The 24,851-nt window shown below is 41.7% G+C and overlaps 1 protein-coding gene across 1 annotated transcript in view; it reads left to right on the top strand.

The window, feature by feature from the left end:
* Window positions 1–24,851, top strand: part of LOC126416031 (guanylate cyclase 32E) — an 809,394-nt gene that overhangs the window by 639,242 nt on the left and 145,301 nt on the right. The window contains exons 14-15 of the mRNA XM_050083488.1: window positions 8,250–8,321; window positions 14,132–14,303. Coding sequence (XP_049939445.1) covers window positions 8,250–8,321; window positions 14,132–14,303 — 244 coding nt within the window. The remainder of the gene's footprint in view (window positions 1–8,249; window positions 8,322–14,131; window positions 14,304–24,851) is intronic.

Here is a 24,851-nt window from a genome sequence, read left to right on the forward strand (position 1 = left end):
TGGGTGGCACGGGATACATGCGGACGTGCATTGTCCTGTTGGAACAGCAAGTTCCCTTGCCGGTCTAGGAATGGTAGAACGATGGGTTCGATGACGGTTTGGATGTACCGTGCACTATTCAGTGTCCCCTCGACGATCACCAGTGGTGTACGGCCAGTGTAGGAGATCGCTCCCCACACCATGATGCCGGGTGTTGGCCCTGTGTGCCTCGGTCGTATGTAGTCCAGATTGTGACGCTCACCTGTACGGCGCCAAACACGCATACGACCATCATTGGCACCAAGGCAGAAGCGACTCTCATCGCTGAAGACGACACGTCTCCATTCGTCCCTCCATTCACGCCTGTCGCGACACCACTGTAGACGGGCTGCACGATGTTGGAGCGTGAGCGGAAGACGGCCTAACGGTGTGCGGGACCGTAGCCCAGCTTCATGGAGACGGTTGCGAATGGTCCTCGCCGATACCCCAGGAGCAACTGACGGCGGCGGTGCACAAATGCTGCGCAGCTAGCGCCATTCGACGGCCAACACCGCGGTTCCTGGTGTGTCCGCTGTGCCGTGCGTGTGATCATTGCTTGTACAGCCCTCTCGCAGTGTCCGGAGCAAGTATGGTGGGTCTGACACACCGGTGTCAATGTGTTCTTTTTTCCATTTCCAGGAGTGTATTTGGTAGAAAAATTTGATTCTTGGGCATGTTACAGCCTGATATCTTCTCTCGATAAAGGACCGAATTTCTTTTCGTTATTCTTCGTGGTTACTTGCTGTATCGCATTTACCTAAACCTTTGCACGAAATTTTAATGAGTGTGCAGAGGTAAAAACGCATCGCGTGGACTTTGCGTACAGTTCATTTTAGGTAATACATTATGGCGTATGAAATTTAGTCAACATATTGAAATTGTTTTGAAAGCTGAGAGCAGATCGATAGCTATCACCGTTCTCGAGATGTTGAATGATATGTCGGCGGATGGGCTGTGCGGTGACCGCGCGCGGGTCGCTCGCGACGTGACCGATACTTTGTCCTGCTCGTCGTAAACCATGTGGTTGTATCAACCGCAAATTTCGTAAACGGTTCAATAAATCGAAACGTGTTTTCTTGCAAACGATAACTTGTAAAAAGTCAAGTATTTCGTCGCATGATAAATGTATCAAAATCTGTTTATCTACCGAGATATGAAAGTAACTACAGTTTTTCAGAAGGGATAGAGGAATTTTTTTTGAAAGGCATTTAATAACATGTGTAATGAGAAGTTAAACCGAAACTAATTTGCTGGTATGTCATAAGATGTAATTTGCTACATATCTACAGCTATTGATTATTTCCTTTGGTAAGTAACAAACGTTTTTTCTTTTTCTTTATCCAGTGTACTTTATTGGTTCAAGACGCGTTTCGCCTTTTACTTTAAGGCATCTTCGGTGGAATCTAGAATGATTCAGTTTTGTTTTGATATGTGATACTTGCAGATTATAAAACAGTTCACATCTTTTTTTACGTGAATAACTGATTACTTACAGTGAATCGAGTTTCTGGCGGACATCTGCGTTTCCCCTCACCTGATCACATGCTGGAGGTTGAATTAAAACAAAGATTATCGAACATAAGCACGTTTTCATGTTCGCTCTTTTTTCTTCTGTCACTACCTGTAGACATTTTACCGAAAACACTGATTTGAAGTCGTAACTACAGTGTATTCACCTCATGTCCTTCCTGTTTGGTTTGTTTATGTACATGTTGCCAACCTAAAGAATTACATGCTGAAAACTAATGTTTGTTTATTTCTGTTCTCCTCATATCTGTATGTGTGTGTGTGGCTAGCCAGTGATAGTTATAGAAAGTTGAAAGTGAATGCAATAGTTGTCAGACAGTGGTTGAAAGATTTGGTGTTCAGCTGATTTCAGTTTTAGTTTAAATGTTTTGTGGAGGAGTGCATGGAAGAGTTAATTCACTGCTTACATTAACAGATAAAATAGTAGAATAGCATTTCAGCAGATGATTATTACTGGAATACTATCACCCAACCCCTTTGTCCTCACTCTTTGACGCCTCATAATATGTCCTGTCAACTTACCCCTCTTGTAGTCAAAGTTGTGCCCTAATTTCCTCTTCCTCCTCTATTTAATGCCGTACCTCTTCTTTAGTTACACGATCCTCATATCTAATATTCAGCATTCTTATTGATCACCACGTTTTGAAAGCGTCCATTGTCTTCTTGACAGAACTGTTCATCGCCCACGTTTCACTTACATACAAGGCTTCACTCCTCACAAATACCGCACTCAACACAAATACCTTTGTAAAGTAGTACCCAATCATTAGAATTGATATTCGATGTGAACAAATTTTCTTTTTCAGAACGCTTTTCTTGCTATTTACAGTCTTCATTTTATATCTTCTCTACTTCTGCCTTCTCAATTACTGCTTCCCTTTCAAGTCATTGAAGTCTTAGAAATGCAGTTTTGTTTCTGTACAAGTTGTAAATAATCTTGTGGTCTTGTGTTTTATCGATGACATCTCCAGAGCTTCAAAGAATGTTTCGCAGTTCTTCAGTGTGTCTACTTAGCTAAGTGTTAGGATCAGTATTGCCTCGCGTGTTCAGACATCTCACAGGAATCTAACATTGTGCTTATGATAGTTTGTACAACCCCTCCCCCTCTCCTCTCTAAATATTCCTTCCACTTTCTAGCCTTCTCTTATTTGCTTAGTTCTGGCTTGCCAAATGAGTTCTTGACAGTTGCTTCTCCTTTGAGCAAAGTTTTCTTTGTTCTTTCTCATTTTCATTCCCCTATGTTTTCCAAGTGCAAAATAGCGTTGCAATTTTGGACTTTCTGTCAACGTCATGTTTAGACATTTCTATTTCCCATGGTCTACTTTATTTGCTGCATTTTTATATTTTTCCCTCTTGTCAAATTTAATATATCACGTTTTATCTAACGATTTCTGCTGTACTTTCTTCCCGTTCACATACTCTGCTGCAATCACCACTTCTTCTCTCAAAGATATCCATTCATATTTTAGCGGATTCTTTCTTCTGTTTCAGTCAGTCGTTGCATTACAGTAACTTTAAGATTATCGAAAAACTGTGGGTCTTGACCTACTCAAGTTCAATTTTCTTAATTTGCTACCGTTTACTGTCTCTTTAGTTGTAAACTGCAGATCGTAACCAATAAATTATTGTAGGTTTGCGTCTGCACCGGGAAATGTCTTATAATTTAAAATCTGGTTTCGAAAACTTTGTTCCAAATATGTATTATTCTTTCATGATTCTTAAGCAAGGTGCTGGCGATGATTACATTATGCTTTGTGCGAAATTCTATCAGGTGGCTTCCACTTTCATCCTTTCCCCCAAGCCTTTGTGTTCTTACTGTTTTCCTGTACCTGCAGCTGTTATCACATTTTAAATTTTTGTCTCGCTTAACTATCTGTGTAATATCTTTTGTCGTACATTGTTTCAATGTGAACAATCATGAACGGTAGTCATGAAATCTGTATATGGTGAAACGAGAAAACATGAATAATGAAATATGTGAAAGAGTACATTGTACAGAAAATGAAAAATTGGTATGTCTTCACCCAACTTCGTCTTTCCTTCGTGTAGGTGTAAGATATAGTTAATCAAACGCACCGGGCGTTTCAGTGGGTCCCGCCCCGTACCCCAGTGGCTGTCCGTCATTGGCTACCGCTAGCGTCTGCCGCTTCCAGATGGGAACGCCAATTCCGCGAGCCGCCGCGTCAAAGCGGAAAACGGTTGCCGCTGCCGTTGCCGCACGACGCGCTGCCGCGCTCTAGTGGGAACCGGCCTTTCGTGAGTGGCTGCCAGAGATTCAATTGTCAAGAACGGTTGGCTGCTGCTTCGAAACATTCTAAACAATTGAATGTATTGTCTTTTCCACCACAGACTAGACTGGAATCGTTCATATTGCGACAATCAACATGAAAAAATGAAGTAAATCCTACTTACGTACTTGAAATAAAGTATTGGCAAACTTTTAAGTTCTCCACCTTCGTTAATAACTTACTTTTCGGACAGAAAAGTTAAGGGGTAGTCGCTCCCCCCCCCCTCCCCCCACCCCCCAAGTTCCCAAGGGAGAGAGAGAGAGCACTCCATAATTTTATTGACATGCTATAGACTTTGGACAGTAACTGAAACTTTCCTTTACGTCTATGGTCACAAACTTTTTTAGTCATCAGACTACCGGTTTCGATCTACAATGACCACCTGTAGATCCGTTTTATATTTTATAAAAAATTGTGGCCATAGACGTAAAGTAAAGGAAATTTATTCTTTACTCGGATCACTGTTGAATTCGCGTCTATGTTGCAGCTTGTGAAACTGAACTTTTAGTTTTGTGGTTACTTCAAGGTGTCGAAAAGTGACGATGACGGGAGGTCATCAACTCACAGTCGCCGCGCCATTCACTTCACCGTCTTTGCTGGAGACAATCAGACCGATTTCCGCCACAGCCTCAATCCCTGTCTCGATCGTGGTCTCCTGCTCTCTTTCACCTACATTAGTACTTTTCAATCTTTGTTCGAAGTTTACGTTTAGTACTAGAAGTAATGGCGATAAAAAACCAAAAACTTGTTGTTTTGAGCGGTGTTAAGTCAGGTTAAACCGGAGATGAAAAACATCAGCGTAAACGAAAACCTGTTGTTTCAGTGATAACCGCTTTTCAGTTGTGTTCGACAGCAGTTGAACCTGATAGAGTTGAGCGAATACCATTCTTACGATATTTCATTGTCGACTATACACGCCATCCACAGCGAAACACACAGCGTCTTTCGAGTGAGATTTTTCACCCCGATCTAAGGGTGGTGGCACATTGGTTACCACTCTGGACTGGCATTCTGATGGATGGCACCTCAACGCTCCGTGAAGTTAAGCATTAGGACTTTCCACAGTTTCCCCAAATCCATTAAGGCAAATGCCATGTTGTTTTCTTTGAAAAAGGACGAGGAACATTTCGTTCCCCATTCTACTGCTATTCAGAGGTTGCGGTCCGTCTCTGATGACTTCGTGATCGACGGAACTTTAAATCATAATCTTCTTCCTTCGAATTTCCTGCCATACATGCCTGTCCCAGTGACACATCTCTGTTGCTTTCTGAAAATCAGCGCCCATCGGCATTTAGAGCCTAAAAAGGTATGAACTCATTGGTGAAAATGACAGAATATTGTCATTCATTGGCATGAGTTACAAATTCAGTTTTTGCGTCCAGGACTAAATTTCATGTTTTGCTATTACAAAAGATGACTATTTATTTTGCAATTTTTTATGTGGAGTGTTGTCGTTGAATTCAGTGCTTCTGGGGGTAGGCGTCTGCCGTGAAACAAAGAGACCCTCCGAAAATTGCTTAAAACTCTCAATGGCTTTCTATGAGGGGCAGTGTAAAGCGTTAATGCCAGTATTAGTACATCGTCAGTGAACGCAGATTTAAACACTCAGAAACGGTTTTGTTGTTGACTGACACTGTTTTTCGTAAACGTTTTAAACTCTCTTTATTAAAACAATAGTGTGAGAAAACTGATGTATCATCTGAATAAAAGAGTGTCTGTATGAAAGATGTTTCATTCCTTCGATAAAATCCAAATTTATAACTATATGTTGCTGTCCTTATTTAGTCATTCGTCAATTATGACAGTACATGTAAAGGAATCTCTCATGGAGAGTATGTGAACTATCGCAGAGTTAATATTATCTTCTTCTGTTCAATCTCCGGCGAGACATACTTCATAGCAGATTAACGAATATCCTCAATAGAAAAAGTAATCATATTCTCGTGTTTTCTTCTTCCTGTCAAGAGCAAAATCTCTAAATCCAACCGTCAATGTCTAGCTTCCTTTCTTAATTATTTACGTCCATGCCGCCATTTTCTGAAAGTTCTCACGAAAAAAGTCTAGATTCGCCGGCGTCTGGAAGCGCTGAGGAATATCGGACAACGGTAGAAGTACCAAGTGTTAGCATTCCGTTTACCAGATGAACTTCACCTGTCAGTAAGTTAACATTTTTGTCGTATTTCCTCCTGAGCAGAATTTCTGCCCTGACATCTACAGTGAAAGTTCCAACTGAAAGACACGTTGTCAGACAAGATGTTTACTTAGAATATGGAAGTGAATTGCCTCAAAAGGGAAATGTTACGAAATTCAGTTAGTGAAATGTCAGCGAAATAGAGAATTTTAAAATAGGAATCGGATAAGATAGTTGCCAGATGTGGATATTCTTTTGTAAGTGAATTTATGTCCTGTGAAATACTTGCCTGACAAGCGAGATTTATTCAGTTTTCTTTCACTATGTGAAGGAGTTTCTTTGCATTTTCGTGAGCAGCTGGTCAAGTCAGGGAATTCGCTAAATCTTACGGAATTCAGCAATTTCTTACTATTTATTTTTAAGAAGAAAATATTTTCCGAGTAGTTATTTTCTCCAGTGATATGACTTTTATGCCTTTCTATAGAAGGAAAAATTAATTTTTTGTCACGTTTCATTTGCCCTTTTATGTAGTATATCCCTCGGTTTTGTTTCCAGTAAACAATTACTCATGCCGGCCAGAGTGGCCGAGCGGTTCTAGGCGCTACAGTCTGGAACCGCGCGACCGCTACAGTCGCAGGTTCGAATCCTGCCTCGGGCATGGATGTGTGTGATGTCCTTAGGTTAGTTAGGTTTAAGTAGTTCTATGTTCTAGGGGACTTATGACGTCAGTAGTTAAGTCCCATAGCGCTCAAAGCCATTTGAACCATTTGAACAATTACTCATAATTCAAGATGCTACAACAATTCCTTCTTTAATCATCTCTCCCTCTCATCCTGCCCCATCCCCGCACCATTACCTCTCTCTCTCTCTCTCTCTCTCCCTCTCTCTCTCTCTCTCTCTCTCTCTCTCTGTCTGTCTTATTTTGCCTGCGAAGATTACTGAATTGTCCCCGAAAAAAGTTTCAATCAATTCACCTTACATTTACGATAAATAAACTCTTCAGAAAGGAGAAGATGATATTTAGCATGAAAAGACAACGGTAAAACTGTTTTTGTTAGTTGCCCATATTATCACCAGTAGAGCAAACTCACTGCGCCTTGCTTGCAGACAGACAATAATATTTTACCCTGCCAGAATAGTGGGGAGTACGTTTCTGCACCAGATGACCACTAAGTCGTATTTGACTACTTTTTCCTGTTTTTTTTTTTCGCTGGTGTATTGTAAATGGTTCACTCACCTGAGATAATGATTTAATATTGACTGAATAAATTGTATTAATGAATGAATGTCGTGAAAGTGATTACCATCAATACACGTTATCACGACGAAAGAAAATATGACCAGATCATTTCTTATAAAGTAAACTCATATTCTTATTTTTAACACTTCAGTAAATAATAAATGATCATCTTCTATTTTTATAACGATGTGATGGAATATTTTTTGAAATGTGTGACACAGATTAATAAAAGATTATTTATGAAAGTTCCCTCAGAGCGACATCGCTTATCAAAGTAATCCTTCAGACACAAAAGGAACGGTTTTCTTTACTTAACAGATGTTTTGCTGGGTGTAAAGAAAAATATGTGTAACCCACGAGGCGATATTTTAAGAACAAAAAATTTTAAGAATATCGTGCAGAAAAGGTTTATACATGCATCTGATATGTGTAGGAGTTTGAAAGAGAGTTGGAGCGTTATCAATTAGTTACACATATTTCTATACGTATTGATGACTCGTTCTGAGACAATGTACAGCGTGCTCAAAGAGTTTCCTCCATGTTAGTATCAACACAAACTTTTGCATACTATCACGATAGGTTCCAATTTAATTGTCTAGCTGTTTGTTATTGCCAAAAAGAATGTTCAGTATCATACTTCCGAAATAGTCAACCTCTTATTTATATTACAGGTGTGAATCACTGCGCCACTGAGAGGGTTTGTGTCATGAATTGTAGACTTTGTAACAGAATATCACCAGAAATGGATGTGCACAGTACTCGTTAATGAAGCAGGTAGCTGATCATATTAGCGATTAGTTTCTTAAAGGGAAAAAAATTTATGTTCGTTACACTCGTACCTCGTGTATTGCCCACGTAGCAACATTGCAACAAACTGTAATGGAAAATGCTTCAGTTATGTATGTAACTGTTGATTTCATAGCCAGATACGTGTGAAAACTGGATATGCATTCTACTTTTCATCGGTTGTAAGTTTTTAATATGTATTTCTACTGTAAGAAAAGTGCACCTCAGATTTCGGTAATTTGCAATTTTTATTTTTCAGGATATCCTTGAAAACGAAGATGTGAAACTGGATAACATGTTCATTGCCTCGCTTGTGGGAGATATTATTAGAGTATGTATCTATTTGATATTTAATGTAAAAATAATTTTATGCTACCTATATTTTTATCAATCTGTCGAAGCTTTCGGTTTGAAAATAATACTCGAAACGATAGGAATATTTGTGAAATTACAAGTACCAGCAACTATTTCACAATGATACCTAAGTGTTAACATCCAAGTTTTGTAGTAGTGCACTTATTACACGTTACTAGTGTTGATCTCGCAGAGTCAGAGTCGTTTGCTACAATGCACCCGCATCTTCATGTCCAATAAATCTCCATGATAAAGTGTTACCTGATGATAACTGCACAAATTAGTAATCAGTAATGGATATGATTGCGGCTACCCGATGGTACGAATAAAATGGAAATGCCGTGTGGCTATTGCAAGTATTTCGAGTTGACGCCACGTCGGTGACTTGCCTGTCGATGGGGATGAAATGATGATGATATGGACAACACAACACCCAGTCCCCGAGCGGAGAAAATCTCCGACCCAGCCGGGAATCGAGCCCAGGCCGTTAGGTATGACATGCCGTCGAGCTGACCACTCAGCTACCAGGGGTGGACATGGTACGAATAATGACTCTCTTATCTGATAGAACAACACGAGGGACGTTCAGTAAGTAATGCTACACTTTTTTTGTCGAAATCAGATGGTTTTTATTCCGGATTCCAATGCACTATATTAATAAGTACTACGTACTTATTACTAAGTACTACGTACTTAAAATAATGAACCATGATCACGGCCGACCGAGAGACTGAATGCTGGCTGAAGACCTTGCGCCTATGTTATGCAGTAAAGGAATTGTATAAGCGAAACAGAGACGAATGGTAAGTCATTCTACCGACAACAAGGCGTAATTTAAGAAATCCACTGACATCATCGACGTCCACAAAGGAAAGATTGTAGTGGCCCGGCGCCTTGGAACGAGCTTCTCGGAAACGGTCAGCTGTTCGCGTCTTACTGTCGTGAAAGTCTATGGAAAGTGGTTGCAGGGCGATGAAATTACATGTAGGTCACAAATTTTGGACGTCCGTGGCTCAGCACAGAACATTGCTTTTCACATTTAACCAAATATAACATTGATGATGATAATTTATGGCAATGTTTGCCGACAAGATAAAGAATGCAACCTTTAACACTAGATTGCGTACTCACGGCAGTTCTCCTTGGCCGTTTTTTGGTACGACTTTGAAAGAGAGAAAAATTTATGAATGATCACCGATGCGTCGGTTCTCGATTGTGTTCAGGAGACGTACAGATTGATTGCGCGAAAATAGTGTCTCAAATGACCTCTTAACCCGGATTGCTTTCAAGCAATCAGACTCTTCAATGAAATTACCTAAGGGACCTATTTGAATAACAAAAAACATTGGAAATGAATGCAAAACAGTGAAATTTTGTAAAAAAAGTTATCAGATCGGAAATTGAACACATTAATGGTCTCCCAAATACAATCGAGACACCGCGATAAAGAGCAAACCTGTAACAAAGTTCATTTAAACATAAACATTATTTGTGGTTAATTTAAAGAAAAGAATAAGCGTAGATTTTCTGTACAGTGAAGCATCAATATATTCTCAAAGAACAAAGGCGTTAAACTATAAACATTAACAAATTTACAATGAATACAAAACTTACTTTTTTATGTTTTTCTCATACATTGAGCAGTCCAACAATCGCTGCTTTTGTGTGTGTGATATTTTGTAAAAAATTTGATGTCCTGGCGTGCGCGTAAGTATTTTTTCATGGTCTCAAGGTTTACAAAAGCGTTTTTTTTTTCTTGGTGATAACGTGGTTTTTCACACTAAATGAAATATAACTTGTAGCGGTTCTACACAACACGTCTTAACAAGTCGGCGACCAAACATCAAAGGTAATGAAGTACATGTTGACATATCGGCGACCAGAAGTACAACTAACTATAAAGATTCTAGAATTTTCCTAACAAATGATAAATTGTTCTTTCTTCTGTTTCGCAGCTTCTTGCTATCAAGCGCTGCGGCAATGATTTTAAATATCTGCGCCCAGCGAGTCATAGTGTTTAAAAGTACCTTTTAAACGCTGGCCGCGCGTCTTGGTATAGGCGCACGTTATAAACAGACTTCTTTACTCTCGCGTTGTCATGCTTAGTATCATTATAAACTACAGCTCGATGGCTGCCCTTTTCTCATATGCAAAATGTCTGAAATCCAATAATATCACAACGTCCATAGCTCAGCACAGAACATGGCGTTGGGAAATTTGTCCACTCCGTAAAGCAGAGTAGCCGGCGATCAGGGGCAGATCTGGAGATGCATTACGGGGCGAATTCGGAAAGTTAGGTCCGATTAGGCGCAGAATGGAAACCACTGTGAAAATCCGGTGCAACTTTCCACACATGTATTGGGCAGTGTCTTTCGTGTACCTGTCGATCGCTTCACGTCGCTCTTTTCAGTTGAGAGCGCAAAGTGATCATGTAGAAATTCCTAAAACAACACTATCTCCCGCCAAGTATGTGGATCTAGTGAGACATTTTGTCTGAAGCTGTGCAGCCCACATAACGTAAATGTCATACGTTTCTTTCTTCAAGACAATTTTCAGCCGCATTCTGCAGGGGCAATGAAGACGTTCCTTCAGCGTTTTCAGTCAAAAGTGTTCCACCACCCACATTACAGCCCGTAATTGGCTCCCTCCTGCGTTCATCTCTGCTCACGTGAACCGCTGGCTACGAAGACAACATTTTGGCACGAACAACGAAATGCAGGCCAGCGTAGAGAATTGGCGGAAAGCACAGGCGGCTGCTTTCTGTGACGAGGGACCTGGGAAGTTTGTGCAACGCCTCGTCAAATGTCTAAGTCGGAGTGGCGACTGGTTAGAGAGGTAGCTGGAAGGCGTGGCTAACTCTTACGAATAAATTTTTTTTTTATTTTCACTGTGGTTTTCGCACATTACTCTCCGAACAGTCCTCGTACAATGCTTTGTAGGCGCAAGAGTTTCGGAGCAACCAAGTCAGCGCATATTGTTGAACATGGGGCTCCACAGCATAGGACCCCTACATGTTCCCATGGCTACCGAACTGCGACTGCACTGGGCACAAGATCACCGCGACTGCACTGCAGGTCATTAGAAACATGTACCCTGGTCTGGCGAATCGCGTTTCTTGTTACGGTAGGGCGATAGACGCGGCCGGATACAGCGTCATCTGGGCGAAAAACTGCTCGGAACATGCACCACGCCACTGACACAGGCCATTCAGGGCAATCTTATGCTGTGCTGGGCCATTCACATGGGCTTACATGGGACCTGCAGCAATAATCAAACGTACCATGGCAGCTGTGGACTACACTAATATTAACTGCGGCCCACTTACACCCCTTCATGCTTGATGTTTTCCCCGACAGCTGTGGCACCTCCTGGAGGAGTGGCTTTCTCTGTCACAAGGCAGTAGTTTGAGAAGCACATTAATGAATTCACATTGATGCCTTGGTCACCAAATTCGAGTTATCTGAACGCAATTGAGCGCCTTTGGGTCCCTGTTGGAGCCAACTCTGCAGTCACTAACCACTGCTATTTAATTTACAGGATTACGTGACCTGCGCTTGGACATCTGATACCACGTACTTCGGGAAACCTGCCAAGGTGGACCAACGCACTATTACCAGGTGGTCATAATGTCTTGACGCTTCAGTGTATACTGGTTGTCGGCATCACAGCAGAAATCAGGGTGGGCAAGGCACCCGATATCAATGAATTCGATGACAGCCTAATTGCGAAAGCCTACCAGGTGGGACCCTGCATCTCCGAGGCCGTGTAGGCACAGGGATTTTCACGCACTTCCATGTCAGTGGTGTACAGTAAGTTCTTCGGCTGTGGTAAAACCGGTTTCCCCCAGACTAAAGTATCGTCGGCAACTGCACTTTGATGACAGGTGTCGCCTTCGAGAATCGCGGATGATAACAGCAGGTAATCGGGCCTCAGTCTCTGGTTGAAACTACCTGGCAGATTAAAATTGTGTACCGGACCGAGACTCGAATTCGGGACCTTTGACTTTTGCGGACAAGTGCTCTCATACCAGCGCACACACCGCTGCAGAGGGAAAATTTCATTCTGGAAACATCCCCCAGCCTGTGGCTAAGCCCTGTCTCCGCAATATCCTTTCTTCCAGGAGTACTAGCTCTGCACGGTTCGCAGAAGCGCTCCTGTAAAGTTTGGAAGGTAGGAGACGAGATACTAACAGAACTGAAGCTGTGAAGACGGGTTGTGATTCGTGCTTGGGTAGCTCCTTCGGTAAATCACTTGCCCGCGAAAGGCAAAGGTCCCGGGTTCGAGCCTCAGTGCGGCACACAGTTTTAATCTACCAGGAAGTTTCATATCAGCGCACACTCCGCTGCAGAGTAAAAATTTCATTCCGGAAATGTTTGGTTAGTTGTACACAGGAATACAAACGATTAGTCATACCATCCACAATGACCCCCTCAATATGCGGTACCAACCCTACACCATACTGTCTACATGTGCTCTCATCATACGCCGCAGTACACAGCGAAAGGGACGGACGCAGGAAGGTCGCTATTGGGTCCCTGTAGCATGGAAAAAGATCGTCGATGGCAGAGAACGAGAAAGCCGGAAAACGCACGAGTCGCTACATCCCACTCGCCAACAGAGCACCGTTCAAGGAATACGTCAACCAATAATGTCGTGATCAGAGTGTCTACACTGGTTGCAGTTACTTCTGTAAAATACCTGGGAGTATGCGTACGAAACGATTTGAGGTGGAATGGTCACATAAAATTAATTGTTGGTAAGGCGGGTGCCAGGTTGAGATTTATTTGGAGAGTCCTTAGAAAATGTAGTCCATAAACAAAGGAGGTGGCTTACAAAACATTCGTTCAACCTATACTTCAGTATTGCTCATCAGTGTGGGATCCGTACCAGTCCTGGTTGACAGAGGAGATAGAGAAGATCCAAAGAAGAACGGCGCGTTTCGTCACAGGGTTATTTGGTAACCGTAATAGCGTTACGGAGATGTTTAGCAAACTCAAGTGGCAGACTCTGCAAGAGAGGCGCTGTGCATCGCGGTGTAGCTTGCTGTCCAGGTTTCGAAGGGGGGAATTTCTGGATGAGGTATCGAATATATTTCTTCCCCCTACTTACACCTCCCGAGGAGATCACGAATGTAAAATTAGAGAGATTCGAGCACGCACGGAGGCTTTCCGGTAGTTGTTCTTCCCGCGAACCATACGCGACTGGAACAGGAAAGGGAGATAATAACAGTGGCACGTAAAGTGCCCTCCGCCACGCACGGTTGGGTGGCTTGCGGAGTATAAATGTAGATGTAGAACTGAGTAGGCCTCTTTGTCATATCTCTGACTGGGGGAAGATACCTGAACATACTGTTCGACCGTGTTCGTCCGTTGTTCGCCTTCAAACCAGCTCCCAGACGATAACCACCCCATTAATCCCCATATTTGTCAAAATGGATTCTTGTATAGCTGGCAGTTCTCTCAGCTCATCCCTGTCAGTGAGATATATGACGCCATCGATCGTGATGTCCATTCGACGAGTCATTATCAGTGTCATTAGGGCGAAATGATGTATTAGGTAAAAGCATATAGATGTCTTTACTCCAGAAGCTCATGAGTACAGGCTGTCCAATATTATTTTGTACCCACCTGTACGATAGAGATACGTTTATAAACGGCATCACAAAACCATGTATTATGGGACGTTTTGGAAGTACGCAATTTTAAATTATTATTTGTGCTGAGATACTCTATCAACTCTTACGTTGTGATTAAACCCTACAGTAACTTTGGTGCACACTGTGTGCAGGGCATGCTGTATCTGCACGAGTCGGCGATCCGCGTGCACGGCAACCTCAAGACGTCCAACTGCCTGGTCGACTCCCGCTGGGTGCTCAAGCTGGCCGACTTCGGCCTGCACGAGTTCAAGGCGGGCCAGGAGGAACAGACGGACGCGCCCACCGTCTCTCGAAGGTGCGAAGGTAGGCCCAGCCACCAGTAGTCCTCCTCACTGTTCCGACAGCCTCGTCGCATGCACTTGTCCATTAGGTGCGGTTATCGCGCTGAATTTGAGGGGTGAATGGGTTATTAGTTAACTCAGAAATATTGTGTAAATCTAGAGGAACAAAGGCCTTGCTCATCTTCCTTCATTTCTCTATGTTTGCAAAATAGCTGTCGCAGCCCAAAAAGCTATGCCACTTAGCCAAAAACCTGTACGTCATATGTAGAGTTTTAAAACTATCGTACGCCACCGTAGAACATTATAAGTAAGTGTAGACAATGGTCGTTTTCCTTTTAGCTTTGGACAGTTAAGATCATGCCTGCAATACCTCTATGTTAGCAGTGTTGCATACCTGTCAGGCGTTCCCTCATAACAATCTGTTTCTTTACATATGCGATCAGCGTCTTCCCCTAAAAACTGGAAGCGGTAAACGGTGTAGAAACTGAGTGAGGGTATATAATGGGCTGGGTAACCTACGAAACATTTTTGTTCTACATAGTTATCTTCCCATCTGTTAGTTAAAAGTAAGCAGTGTTTGTAGCAAAATTGAAACTGTCAATGTCTAATTCAGGTTTTATTCGACAATTTTTTACTAGTAACGAGTAACAGATGGCTATTCTAATAAAAATAAGGAAAAAATTTCAGATTTCTCATATAGCTCTAGAAAATTAAGTTTCCTCAACAAAAAGTTAAAAATTAAATAAAACGTACAAAAATGTATCAAACATCGCTTCAGTACTTTTTCGAATTTACATAAAACAAGTTTCTGTTATTCAACCTCCACATTTATCAGTAATAACACAAAATCCTCTCCATTGACCGTGATGAAGAATGTTCTGTTGAGTACAAAATAACAACACTAATTGTATGTATATTTTTTATGTTTTGCATGTAAACAGTACTTCAACCAAAAGTAATTGCTTTGGTTACATAAAAAGCGCAGAAGTTACCCGATCATCTAATTTTTATTTCTCAGAAAATACAGCGTATATTCTGTAAGGCTAAGAAATACATAATGAACTAACACTGACTGATGTATGCTCTAATCATGTGAAAAAAAGAACAACCTAAGAGAATTCTTTGGCTCCCAGTTTCTCTCCTACCCATTGATTTATGTTCCTTTCCCTACCAACGCTATCAATAATACCGGTAGTCGTACCATCTACTACGTCATTCATCTAGTGTACCAAAACTAATCGTAGAATGCAATTATCCCTGGCTAAATAGGGGAAACCTTGAGGCATGACACATTTAACTCCAGAGGAAGGGACTGCTTGGCTTGGCACAAAGACGTAGTGCCATCTATTACAGAATGTTTTAAACGTTTTTTTCATTGAACATGGAACAAGTCTAGGGACATGCAACAGATACCAAGAACACAATAGCACTAAAACACGGTTTTTGAAGGAATGGACTTAGAACGCACTCCATTTTCACTCTGAAGTTGTAAAATACGGAGACTGTGGGTATCACATTGGAATATAAATTTGCATCACAAGAATTAATTCATTACAGTCAGAAATGCATTTACACTAGCAAATCCACAACGTTAATCTATCTAAAGCTAATAGGGCATATAAAAGCTGTCGGACGTAACAGAGGAACAGATGATTCAATAATTTGAACAGAGCTATGCAGTAGAACAAAAGACTTTAAGTAGCGTATGAGGGGCCGATGAACCACCCTTCCAGGAAGAGGTAGATAAATCTGAAAAACTGTCGGTCATTTGATGCCTTAACATTGACCATAAACACTGCAAAAATGGTTGTAGTCGTTATTGGAGCCATATAAACTGTTGGGGCAAAAATAGAATTTACAAGTGGAAGGAAGACTGCTGACACAACAGGAAACTTTCATTTCTTTCTGAGTCATCGACGATGTGGCATTTTCGAAATACTAAACACTTGACGTTACAGTTCAGAGAATGATGTGCGATCTACCTTATCTACTGTCACCAAGGGACAACATAGAAAGCAGGACACGAAGAAATGCTGTTGTTATCAAGAAAAATGTCGAGTGGGAAAAGTGTGGAGGAGGGAAGCAAACGTTATAGTACAGTTTGTAAATTACAAACATCTTGCTCTTCATGAAACCCATGCACTGTGGAATCCAAAGGAGAGTCTGGTAAGAACAGACACCGATTAAGAATAAATGAAACATGAATAGTACAAAAACATTAAATTATTACTCATCTATATTTAGGAAGGTAGTAGCAGGAAGGCGAAGACAGTTTGCTTCGTGAAAACAGCTCTAATTGCATCTGACAGTAACTTGAATATTCAGTAGTAAAACGGTAGCAGATCTCCTAAGAGACTTCATGTCAAAGATGATAAACTGTGTCCCAGTAACATAACATTTATGTCCGACAGCTTCGGAGCATTGCATTATTGTGGGCCGTTAACATGCGTGACCGTGAAATAGATCTGTTGTTCCACACGTGACGATTGCTGGCGCAATGCCACCCACCTTCTATTCGACTAGATAAGCGTTAAAATTTCCTTGAAACTATCCTTACTTATGTTTTTGGTAGTTTTGCCTGCATCACAAAAATGGTGGTCACTCAATAAACGACGGCCACTTTCCGTTAGAACGTTCAAAACAGGGTACTAGCACAAACAGGCAGCCCTGATGGCTGACTAGAGGGATAAGAATATCCTGTAGAACAAAGTGGCAATTATATCAAAACGTTAGAAACAGTCAAAGTCTAAATGCAGCAGCCCATTACAAACAGTATTGTAAGATGCTTAAAAAAGTTATTAGGAAGGCAAGAAGTATGTGGTATGCAGATAGAGTAGGTAAGTCTCAGGATAAAATTAAAACCATATGGTCAGTCGTAAAGAAAGTGGCTGGTCTGGAGAGACAGGTCAAGGATATAGAATCAGTGCGTAGTGGGAATGTCCGTGTTACTGATAAGTCGCATATATGTACAGTATTTAATAATCACTTTCTGAATATAGCAGGTGAACTAAATAGAAACCTAGTCCCAACAGGGAATCATATAGCGCTCGTAGAAAAAAGTGTTCCGAGACTGTTGCCTGAAATGCTCCTCCATGATACTGACAAGAGGGAGATTGAGTTAATAATTAAATCACTAAAGACCAAGAACTCTCATGGATATGACGGGGTATCTAGCAGAATACTGAAGTATTGTTCTATGTATGTTATCCCAGTACTTAGTCAATCTGTAACTTTTCGTTTAGGAGTTTTCGGTTTCCTGACCGATTAAAGTACTCAGTAGTGAAGCCGCTTTATAAAAAGGGAGACAGGGATAATGTTGACAATTATAGCGCTATTTCTGTGCTATCGGTGTTTCCTAAAGTTATCGAGAGGGTTGTATATACAAGGTTACTGGAGCATTTAAATTCACATAATTTCTGTCAAATGTACAATTTGGTTTTAGAATTGGTTTAACAACTGAAAATGCTATATTCTCTTTTCTCTGTAAGATTTTGGACGGCTTAAATAAAAGGTTGCGAACGCTAGGTGTTTTCTTTGATTTAACGAAGGCTTTTGACTGTGTTGACCACAAAATATTACTGCAGAAGTTGGACCATTATGGAGTAAGGGGAGTAGCTTACAATTGGTTCGTCTCTTACTTTAAGAACAGAAAGCAGAAGGTAATTCTCCGCAATATTGAGAGTGGTAGTGATGTTCAGTCCCAGTGGGTTACTGTTAAGTGGGGCGTTCCCCAAGAGTCGGTGCTGGGGCCACTGCTGTTTCTTATTTATATAAATGATATGCCTTCTAGTATTACAGGTGATTGAAAAATATTTCTGTTTGCTGATGACACCAGCTTGTTGGTGAAGGATCTTGTGTGTAATATTGAAACAGTATCAAATAATGTAGTTCATGAAATAAGTTCGTGGCTTGTGGATAATAATTTGATGCTAAATCACAGTAAGACTCAGTTTTTACAGTTTCTAGCTCACAATTCAACAAGAACTGATATTTTGATCAGACAGAATCGGTATATTATACGCGAGACGGAACAGTTCAAGTTCCTTGGCGTTCGGATAGATAGTAAGCTGTTGTGGAAAGCCCATGTTCAGGATCTTGTTCAGAAACTAAATGCTGCTTTATTTACCATTAGAACAGTATCTTAAATAAGTGACAGTTGAACACGAAAAGTAGTCTACTTCGCGTATTTTCATACGCTGGTATTATTTTTTGGGGTAATTCTTCTGATTCAAAAAGGGTATTTTTGGCTCAAAAATGGGCTGTTCGAGCTATATGTGGTGTAAGTTCGAGGACCTCTTGTCGACCCCTATTCAATAGTCTGTAAATTCTGACATTGCCCTCACAGTATATATTTTCTTTAATGTCGTTTGTTGTTAGCAATGTTAGCCTATTCCCAAGAGTTATCAGCCTTCACTCAGTTAATACTAGGCAGAAATCAAATCTGCATGTGGAATGCACTTCCTTGACTCTTGTGCAGAAAGGAGTGCACTATTCTGCTGTATCCATTTTCAGTAAGCTACCACAAGAACTCAAAAATCTTAGCTGTAGCCCAAACGCTTTTAAGTCTAAACTGAAGGGTTTCCTCATGGCTCACTCTTTCTATTCTGTCGAGGAGCTCCTGGAAGAGCTGAAAAATTAAGCAAATTCCACTGTTACATTGCTGATTTTCTTTATTTAAACTTAAGAATTCTCTCCTGAATACGTTTCTTGTATTTCATTTTATCTGTTTCTACTATGGTGTTATAATTTCATGTATTGACTCGTTCCATGACCATGGAGACTTCTCCTTAATTTGGTCCCAAGGAACAGTAAATAAATAAAAATAAAAAAATGGCCTTTTTTCCATTAACATTGAAACACATCCCCCCCCCCCCCCCCCGAGTGCAAAGTCTGTAGAGAAAATAAGTTCAACCCCCGCACGAAAATAATTCTCTCTCTTGCACACTGCGAGCTTACCACCCTCCTCACAGTCCTTAGGGTCTCATGTCGTTTACCGCGCTACTTGCTAAAGCCGCCAAAGTTTCGGCGAAACTATGTTAATTGCGAAACTTAATCTCGACATCAGTACTGGAAATTTCATTACTTTTTCGTTTTCGAGCTGTAGAGGGATTCAATTTAGTTTCACATGCATCTGTTAACACGTTACTTGCGCGCGAAACTGCTAATAGACCACAGGATCTCTGGGATGGGAGAGAACCGTTCCAGTTCCAGTTGAGTTCTGGCGCAGTTGAAAGGAGGGCCGGGACCAAACTTTGTTATGTACTAGATGGGTCGCTTGATAGCAACTCCAGAAACCAGCTTCAGTTCGGCGCGCTCTGGGTTGGCTTCATTACCTGTAGTACAGCACACACTGCGGAGGAGCTCGGCTAGAGCAGCAGCGGCGTCCGACACAATTAACTGACGAACTCGTCTCATTCCTTTCCGTCTGCCCACAAATTTATATTTACATATTAAGTAACAGTTGGAATTACATCTGAATTTTGAAACTTCGAAGTATTTGATGCCTCCTTCCGTAAGTCTCATTTTAGTAGACTGACCTTAAAGCACGCGAGAGAAATTTTAAATAAAGTACGATTACCCTGCAGTTGTACGACGTCTACGTCTACATCTACATCCATACTCCGCAAGCCACCTGACGGTGTGTGGCGGAGGGTACCTTGAGTACCTCTATCGGTTCTCCCTTCTATTCCAGTGTCGTATTGTTCGTGGAAAGAAGGACTGTCGGTATGCTTCTGTGTGGGCTCTGATCTCTCTGATTTTATCCTCATGGTCTCTTCACGAGATATACGTAGGAGGGAGCAATATACTGCTTGACTCTTCGGTGAAGGTACGTTCTCGAAACTTCAACAAAAGCCCGTACCGAGCCACTGAGCGTCTCTCCGGCAGAGTCTTCCACTGGAGTTTATCTATCATCTCTGTAACGCTTTCGCGATTACTAAATGATCCTGTAACGAAGCGCGGTGCTCTCCGTCGGATCTTCTCTAGCTCTTCTATCAACCCTATCTGGTACGGATCCCACACTGCTGAGCAGTATTCAAGCAGTGGGCGAACAAGCGTACTGTAACCTACTTCCTTTGTTTTCGGATTGCATTTCCTTAGGATTCTTCCAATGAATCTCAGTCTGGCATCTGCTTTACCAACGATTAACTTTATATAATCATTTCATTTTAAATCGCTCCTAATGCGTACTCCCAGATAATTTATGGAATTAACTGCTTCGAGTTGCTGACCTGCTATATTGTAGTATATTGTAGCTAAATGATAAGGGATCTTTCTTTCTATGTATTCGCAGCACATTACACTCGTCTACATTGAGATTCAACTGCCATTCCCTGCACCATGCGTCAATTCGCTGCAGATCCTCCTGCACTTCAGTACAATTTTCCATTGTTACAACCTCTCGATATACCACAGCATCATCCGCAAAAAGCCTCAGTGAACTTCCGATGTCATCCATAATGTCATTTATGTATATTGTGAATAGCAACGGTCCTACGACACTCCCCTGAGGCACACCTGGAATCATTCTTACTTCGTAAGACTTCTCTCCATTGAGAATGACATGCTGCGTTCTGTTATCTAGGAACTCTTCAATCCAATCACACAATTGGTCTCATAGTCCATATGCTCTTACTTTGTTCATTAAACAACTGTGGGGAACTGTATCGAACGCCTTGCGGAAGTCAAGAAACACGGCATCTACCTGGGAAGCCGTGTCTATGGCCCTCTGAGTCTGATGGACGAATAGTGCGAGCTGGGTTTCACTCGACCGTCTTTTTCGAAACCCGTGCTGATTCCTACAGAGTAGATTTCTAGTTTCCAGAAAAGTCATTATACTCGAACATAATACGTGTTCCAAAATTTTACAACTGATCGACGTCGAGTGCGATAGGCTTTCGTGACTTCCCACTACTGTCACAAAACATAACTGGTTTGATACCTGAACGGAATTTGAAATGAAGTCCTTCCTTTGCTGCCTGTTCCTAGAAACTAATATTCTGTCGCACTGGCATTTCAGTTTAGTCACGAATCGTTTATGCAGCACGATTAGGTATAGGTTGTCAAGTCAAACATGGTTCCGACGTCTACTTTCCAAATTTATTTGATTTGACTACCATTTTCGGCGTTTTATTAAGCCATCTTCAGGCCCGTGACCGACGTGTAGGAAGATTTCACCTTGCTTCTGGTCAAAACAGTAGCCAGCAATACTAGCAATACTTGTAAAAATATTCTCTCTATATCGTTTCTTTCTTGTCATCCTTCCTCTCACTAGTTTGATTCCTGCTCCATGCCAACCTCTCCATCTTCACCCTACGTCTTAAATTATTTTCTGCATGTATCCCAATCTCTGTTTTCCTCTACAGTTTTTAACCTCTAAAGTTCCCTGGTAGAATATAAGTTATTCTATAATGTCTTTACAGATGTCTTACCACCCCGTCCCTTCTACCTGTCAGTATTTTCCATATATTCCTTTCCTGGCTACTTAGAAGAACCTTTTCATTTTGTACCTTATCAATGTACCTAATTTTCAACATCCTTCTGTAGCACCACATCTCAAACACTTCGATTCTCTCCTTTTCCGATTTTCCCTCAGTCCATGTTTCACTACCTTACAATGCTGTATTCCAAACATACATTCACAGAAATTAGTTCTTCAGATTGAGGCCTCGGTTTGATACCGGTGGCTGGTTTCGGAACCGTGTGCGAGGACGTTTTGTTTGGTAACCGAAGACGTTGCCCCTAGACCATGGGTACATGATTCCAAATTGGTGAAGCACCTAAACACAGATTTTATATATATTTTCTAGATGAAATTAATCTATAATATAAGAGGTCTGTTATAGTGGGTCATAACAAGCACATTTCACACAGCGCCCCATGTCCACATCGCAAAGTGTAAGGCACTAATCGTCGTTGAACACACCATCTGAGACCTCCCTTCATGGTAGAAGGTCTGTTGAGTAACATTTTCAATTCATCTGTGGTAAGAAAGTACACGAGTAATCGGGGAAAAGTTTAATAACCTTTATTTTAAAACAATTACAAAAAGAGCTCAAAATTATGCACTCCTTCTTGAATGCACTCCGTGCGACGACGCTGGAGTGACTGTCGCACTCCTTCAAACACTGCTAGCAGAATATAAATTGCATCGGGGGCCGCCATAATGCGAGCTATCAGCTCTTCATCAGTCTTAATGGGTATTTCACAGACAACGAATTTCAGGTGGCCCTAGAAGAAAAGAATCAATAGGTCTCAAGTCGAGGCAACGTGCAGTTCATGCTAACGGCTCACCGAGTCCTGTCCAGTTCTCACCAAAGGTTTCATCCAAATGAATTTGCACTGAATGCGCGAAGTGTGCAGTTGCACCATAGTGTTATACCACATTCGCTGTCGCACGTTGAGTGGAATATGTTCCAAACCTTTGCCAGAGTTCCTCGTAAAAAAATTAAATATCTGTTTGTCTTCAGTCGCCGGGGGAAAATTGTATGGACCGACCAGGTTATCGCCTATCAAGCCGGCCAAATGCTGACAACGAAGCGATCGTAGTGACCACGAACAAGGGCGGCTTACGGGTTTTCCCGTGCCCACATGTGTTGATTGTGACTGTTTGTGAGGTAAACGGCGAGAGGTGGCGCCCTGAAAATATTCTAAGTTCGGAATTGGCGTGGCCGAGCTGGGGCCTCTCGGCGCGTCACGGCCCAGCAACAACCACGTGGTGTCAAATGTTAGCTTAGCAACCACGTGATGCCACACAATGGCCAGACCACGTCGCTGGGAATTCCTTGTACACCGGGAGTGCCAAAGATGGCGGACTTCGTGAAACCTCAATGGCAGACATTTCAGAGTTCGTATGGAAATTAATAGTACCCAGATGAATCATGATACCTCAAAAAGAAACATGTACATTATTTGCATGTCGATTCAGATGGTGTATCAGATTTTCAATATCTTTATTAGTTTAAAGTTTAGTATCTGACCGTAAATTATACCAGTAACACACAGCAACGAATTTCCAAAATCTAAACGGATCATCCGATTTCGTCGATCGACGTGTCTATAGAAAACTATCAGTCTAAACGTAAATTGGTACGAATTACAGGCATATAACTTGAATAGTACTGAGTTATTGGAGGTCAAAGTGGTCGATTATTACCAATCACATCAGGCCATAAGTACTCCACAATGACACGAAAAAAACGGTAGCAGCATGCTTATAAATATATTTATTCGTCTATGTCTTTGTTTATATCCAATATATACTAGGCAGAAATTGCTTAAATATTTACTGTGTTTTAGAAAGCACAGAGATATTCGGCTTCTGGTCTACCTTTTGTTCTAGTCCTTTCATGTATGTTTATTTAATTTGTATATGTATCTAACAATATGTGTTTATGGACCAGCCGTAGCAATATTTATTTAATTTCAAGTTATTTAAATGTAAAATTGTAGACTCAGCAGTATCTGGCTTGTAATGCGGTAACTACGTATCCCAGTCCCTAGACAACGAAACCAGCCAAAAATGTTTAATATTTCAACTCTGAGTCAGAGGGTACGTAGTTGAGAGCCCCACCACCATCATTTCATTTCCTTTTTTGAAATCCCGCATGTTGAAGTACGTCTCGTGTAAAGGATGTCTCATCCATAAAAAGTACATGGTCGGGAAAGTCCAGATACCGGCACGGTAGCTCCGCGTGTTCGGTCAGAAGGTTAGCTGCCCTCTGTAATAAAAAAAACTGAGTTAATCTATCAACAACGAACTTAGACGGCTGTCTTACGACGTCTGCCCCGAGCAGACACAATGAACAAAAGCGAACAAAATAAGTTTAAAAAAAAAAAAATGTTGACCGGCACACCTTTGCGAAAGTAACTGGCAGAATTCAGTTCGACGTGGAAAATCGTGTAGGTTAAGGGCGTGAACCTTCTGAAGCCTTCATTCTCACACGCGAAATTGTGGAATGGTTTACACACTTTTGCCTTGCAACAAGCCGCGATCTTGTTGAGGGTGTGTTTTCCAGCAGGGCTAACGCCTCCTCTTCAAGCCCTAGTGTACGCACTGTACGTTGGCAACCGCGTCACACAACATACACACGTGCCATTACGAGCCCGTGCTAGTGGAAAATGTACCGCAAGTGAACTCGCCTCTCGAAGGGACCTTGTGGATGGCAGTAAATGTGCGTCGATCTGGCATTCGACAATTCCGAAACCGTTGAACGTACAAACATTGGGCAGCGTGAGCATTTCCATCAGCCTTCACAGTGCATATACTAAACTCCCAAGAATAGCGCTCCATTTTCTGTCCGCTCTACACAGTAACAAAGACAAGAGTGCTCCCTTTTTGATGACAAACTGACGCACGGCTGACCAGACAGGCGCATCATGCAGCCTATTGTGCACAGTTTGAGTCGTAACACGACGTCCTGTGGCCGCACGAAAAACATTATTCAAAATGGCGTTGCTGTCAGTGTTTCTCGGAGCCATAATCCATAGGTAGCGGTCTTCCATTGCAGTAGTAGTCCTTGGGCGGACTGAGCGAGGCATGTCATCGACAGTTCCGGTCTCTCTGTATCTC

This window comes from Schistocerca serialis, chromosome 1 (assembly GCF_023864345.2).
Source record: "Schistocerca serialis cubense isolate TAMUIC-IGC-003099 chromosome 1, iqSchSeri2.2, whole genome shotgun sequence".
NCBI classification, from domain to species: domain Eukaryota; kingdom Metazoa; phylum Arthropoda; class Insecta; order Orthoptera; family Acrididae; genus Schistocerca; species Schistocerca serialis.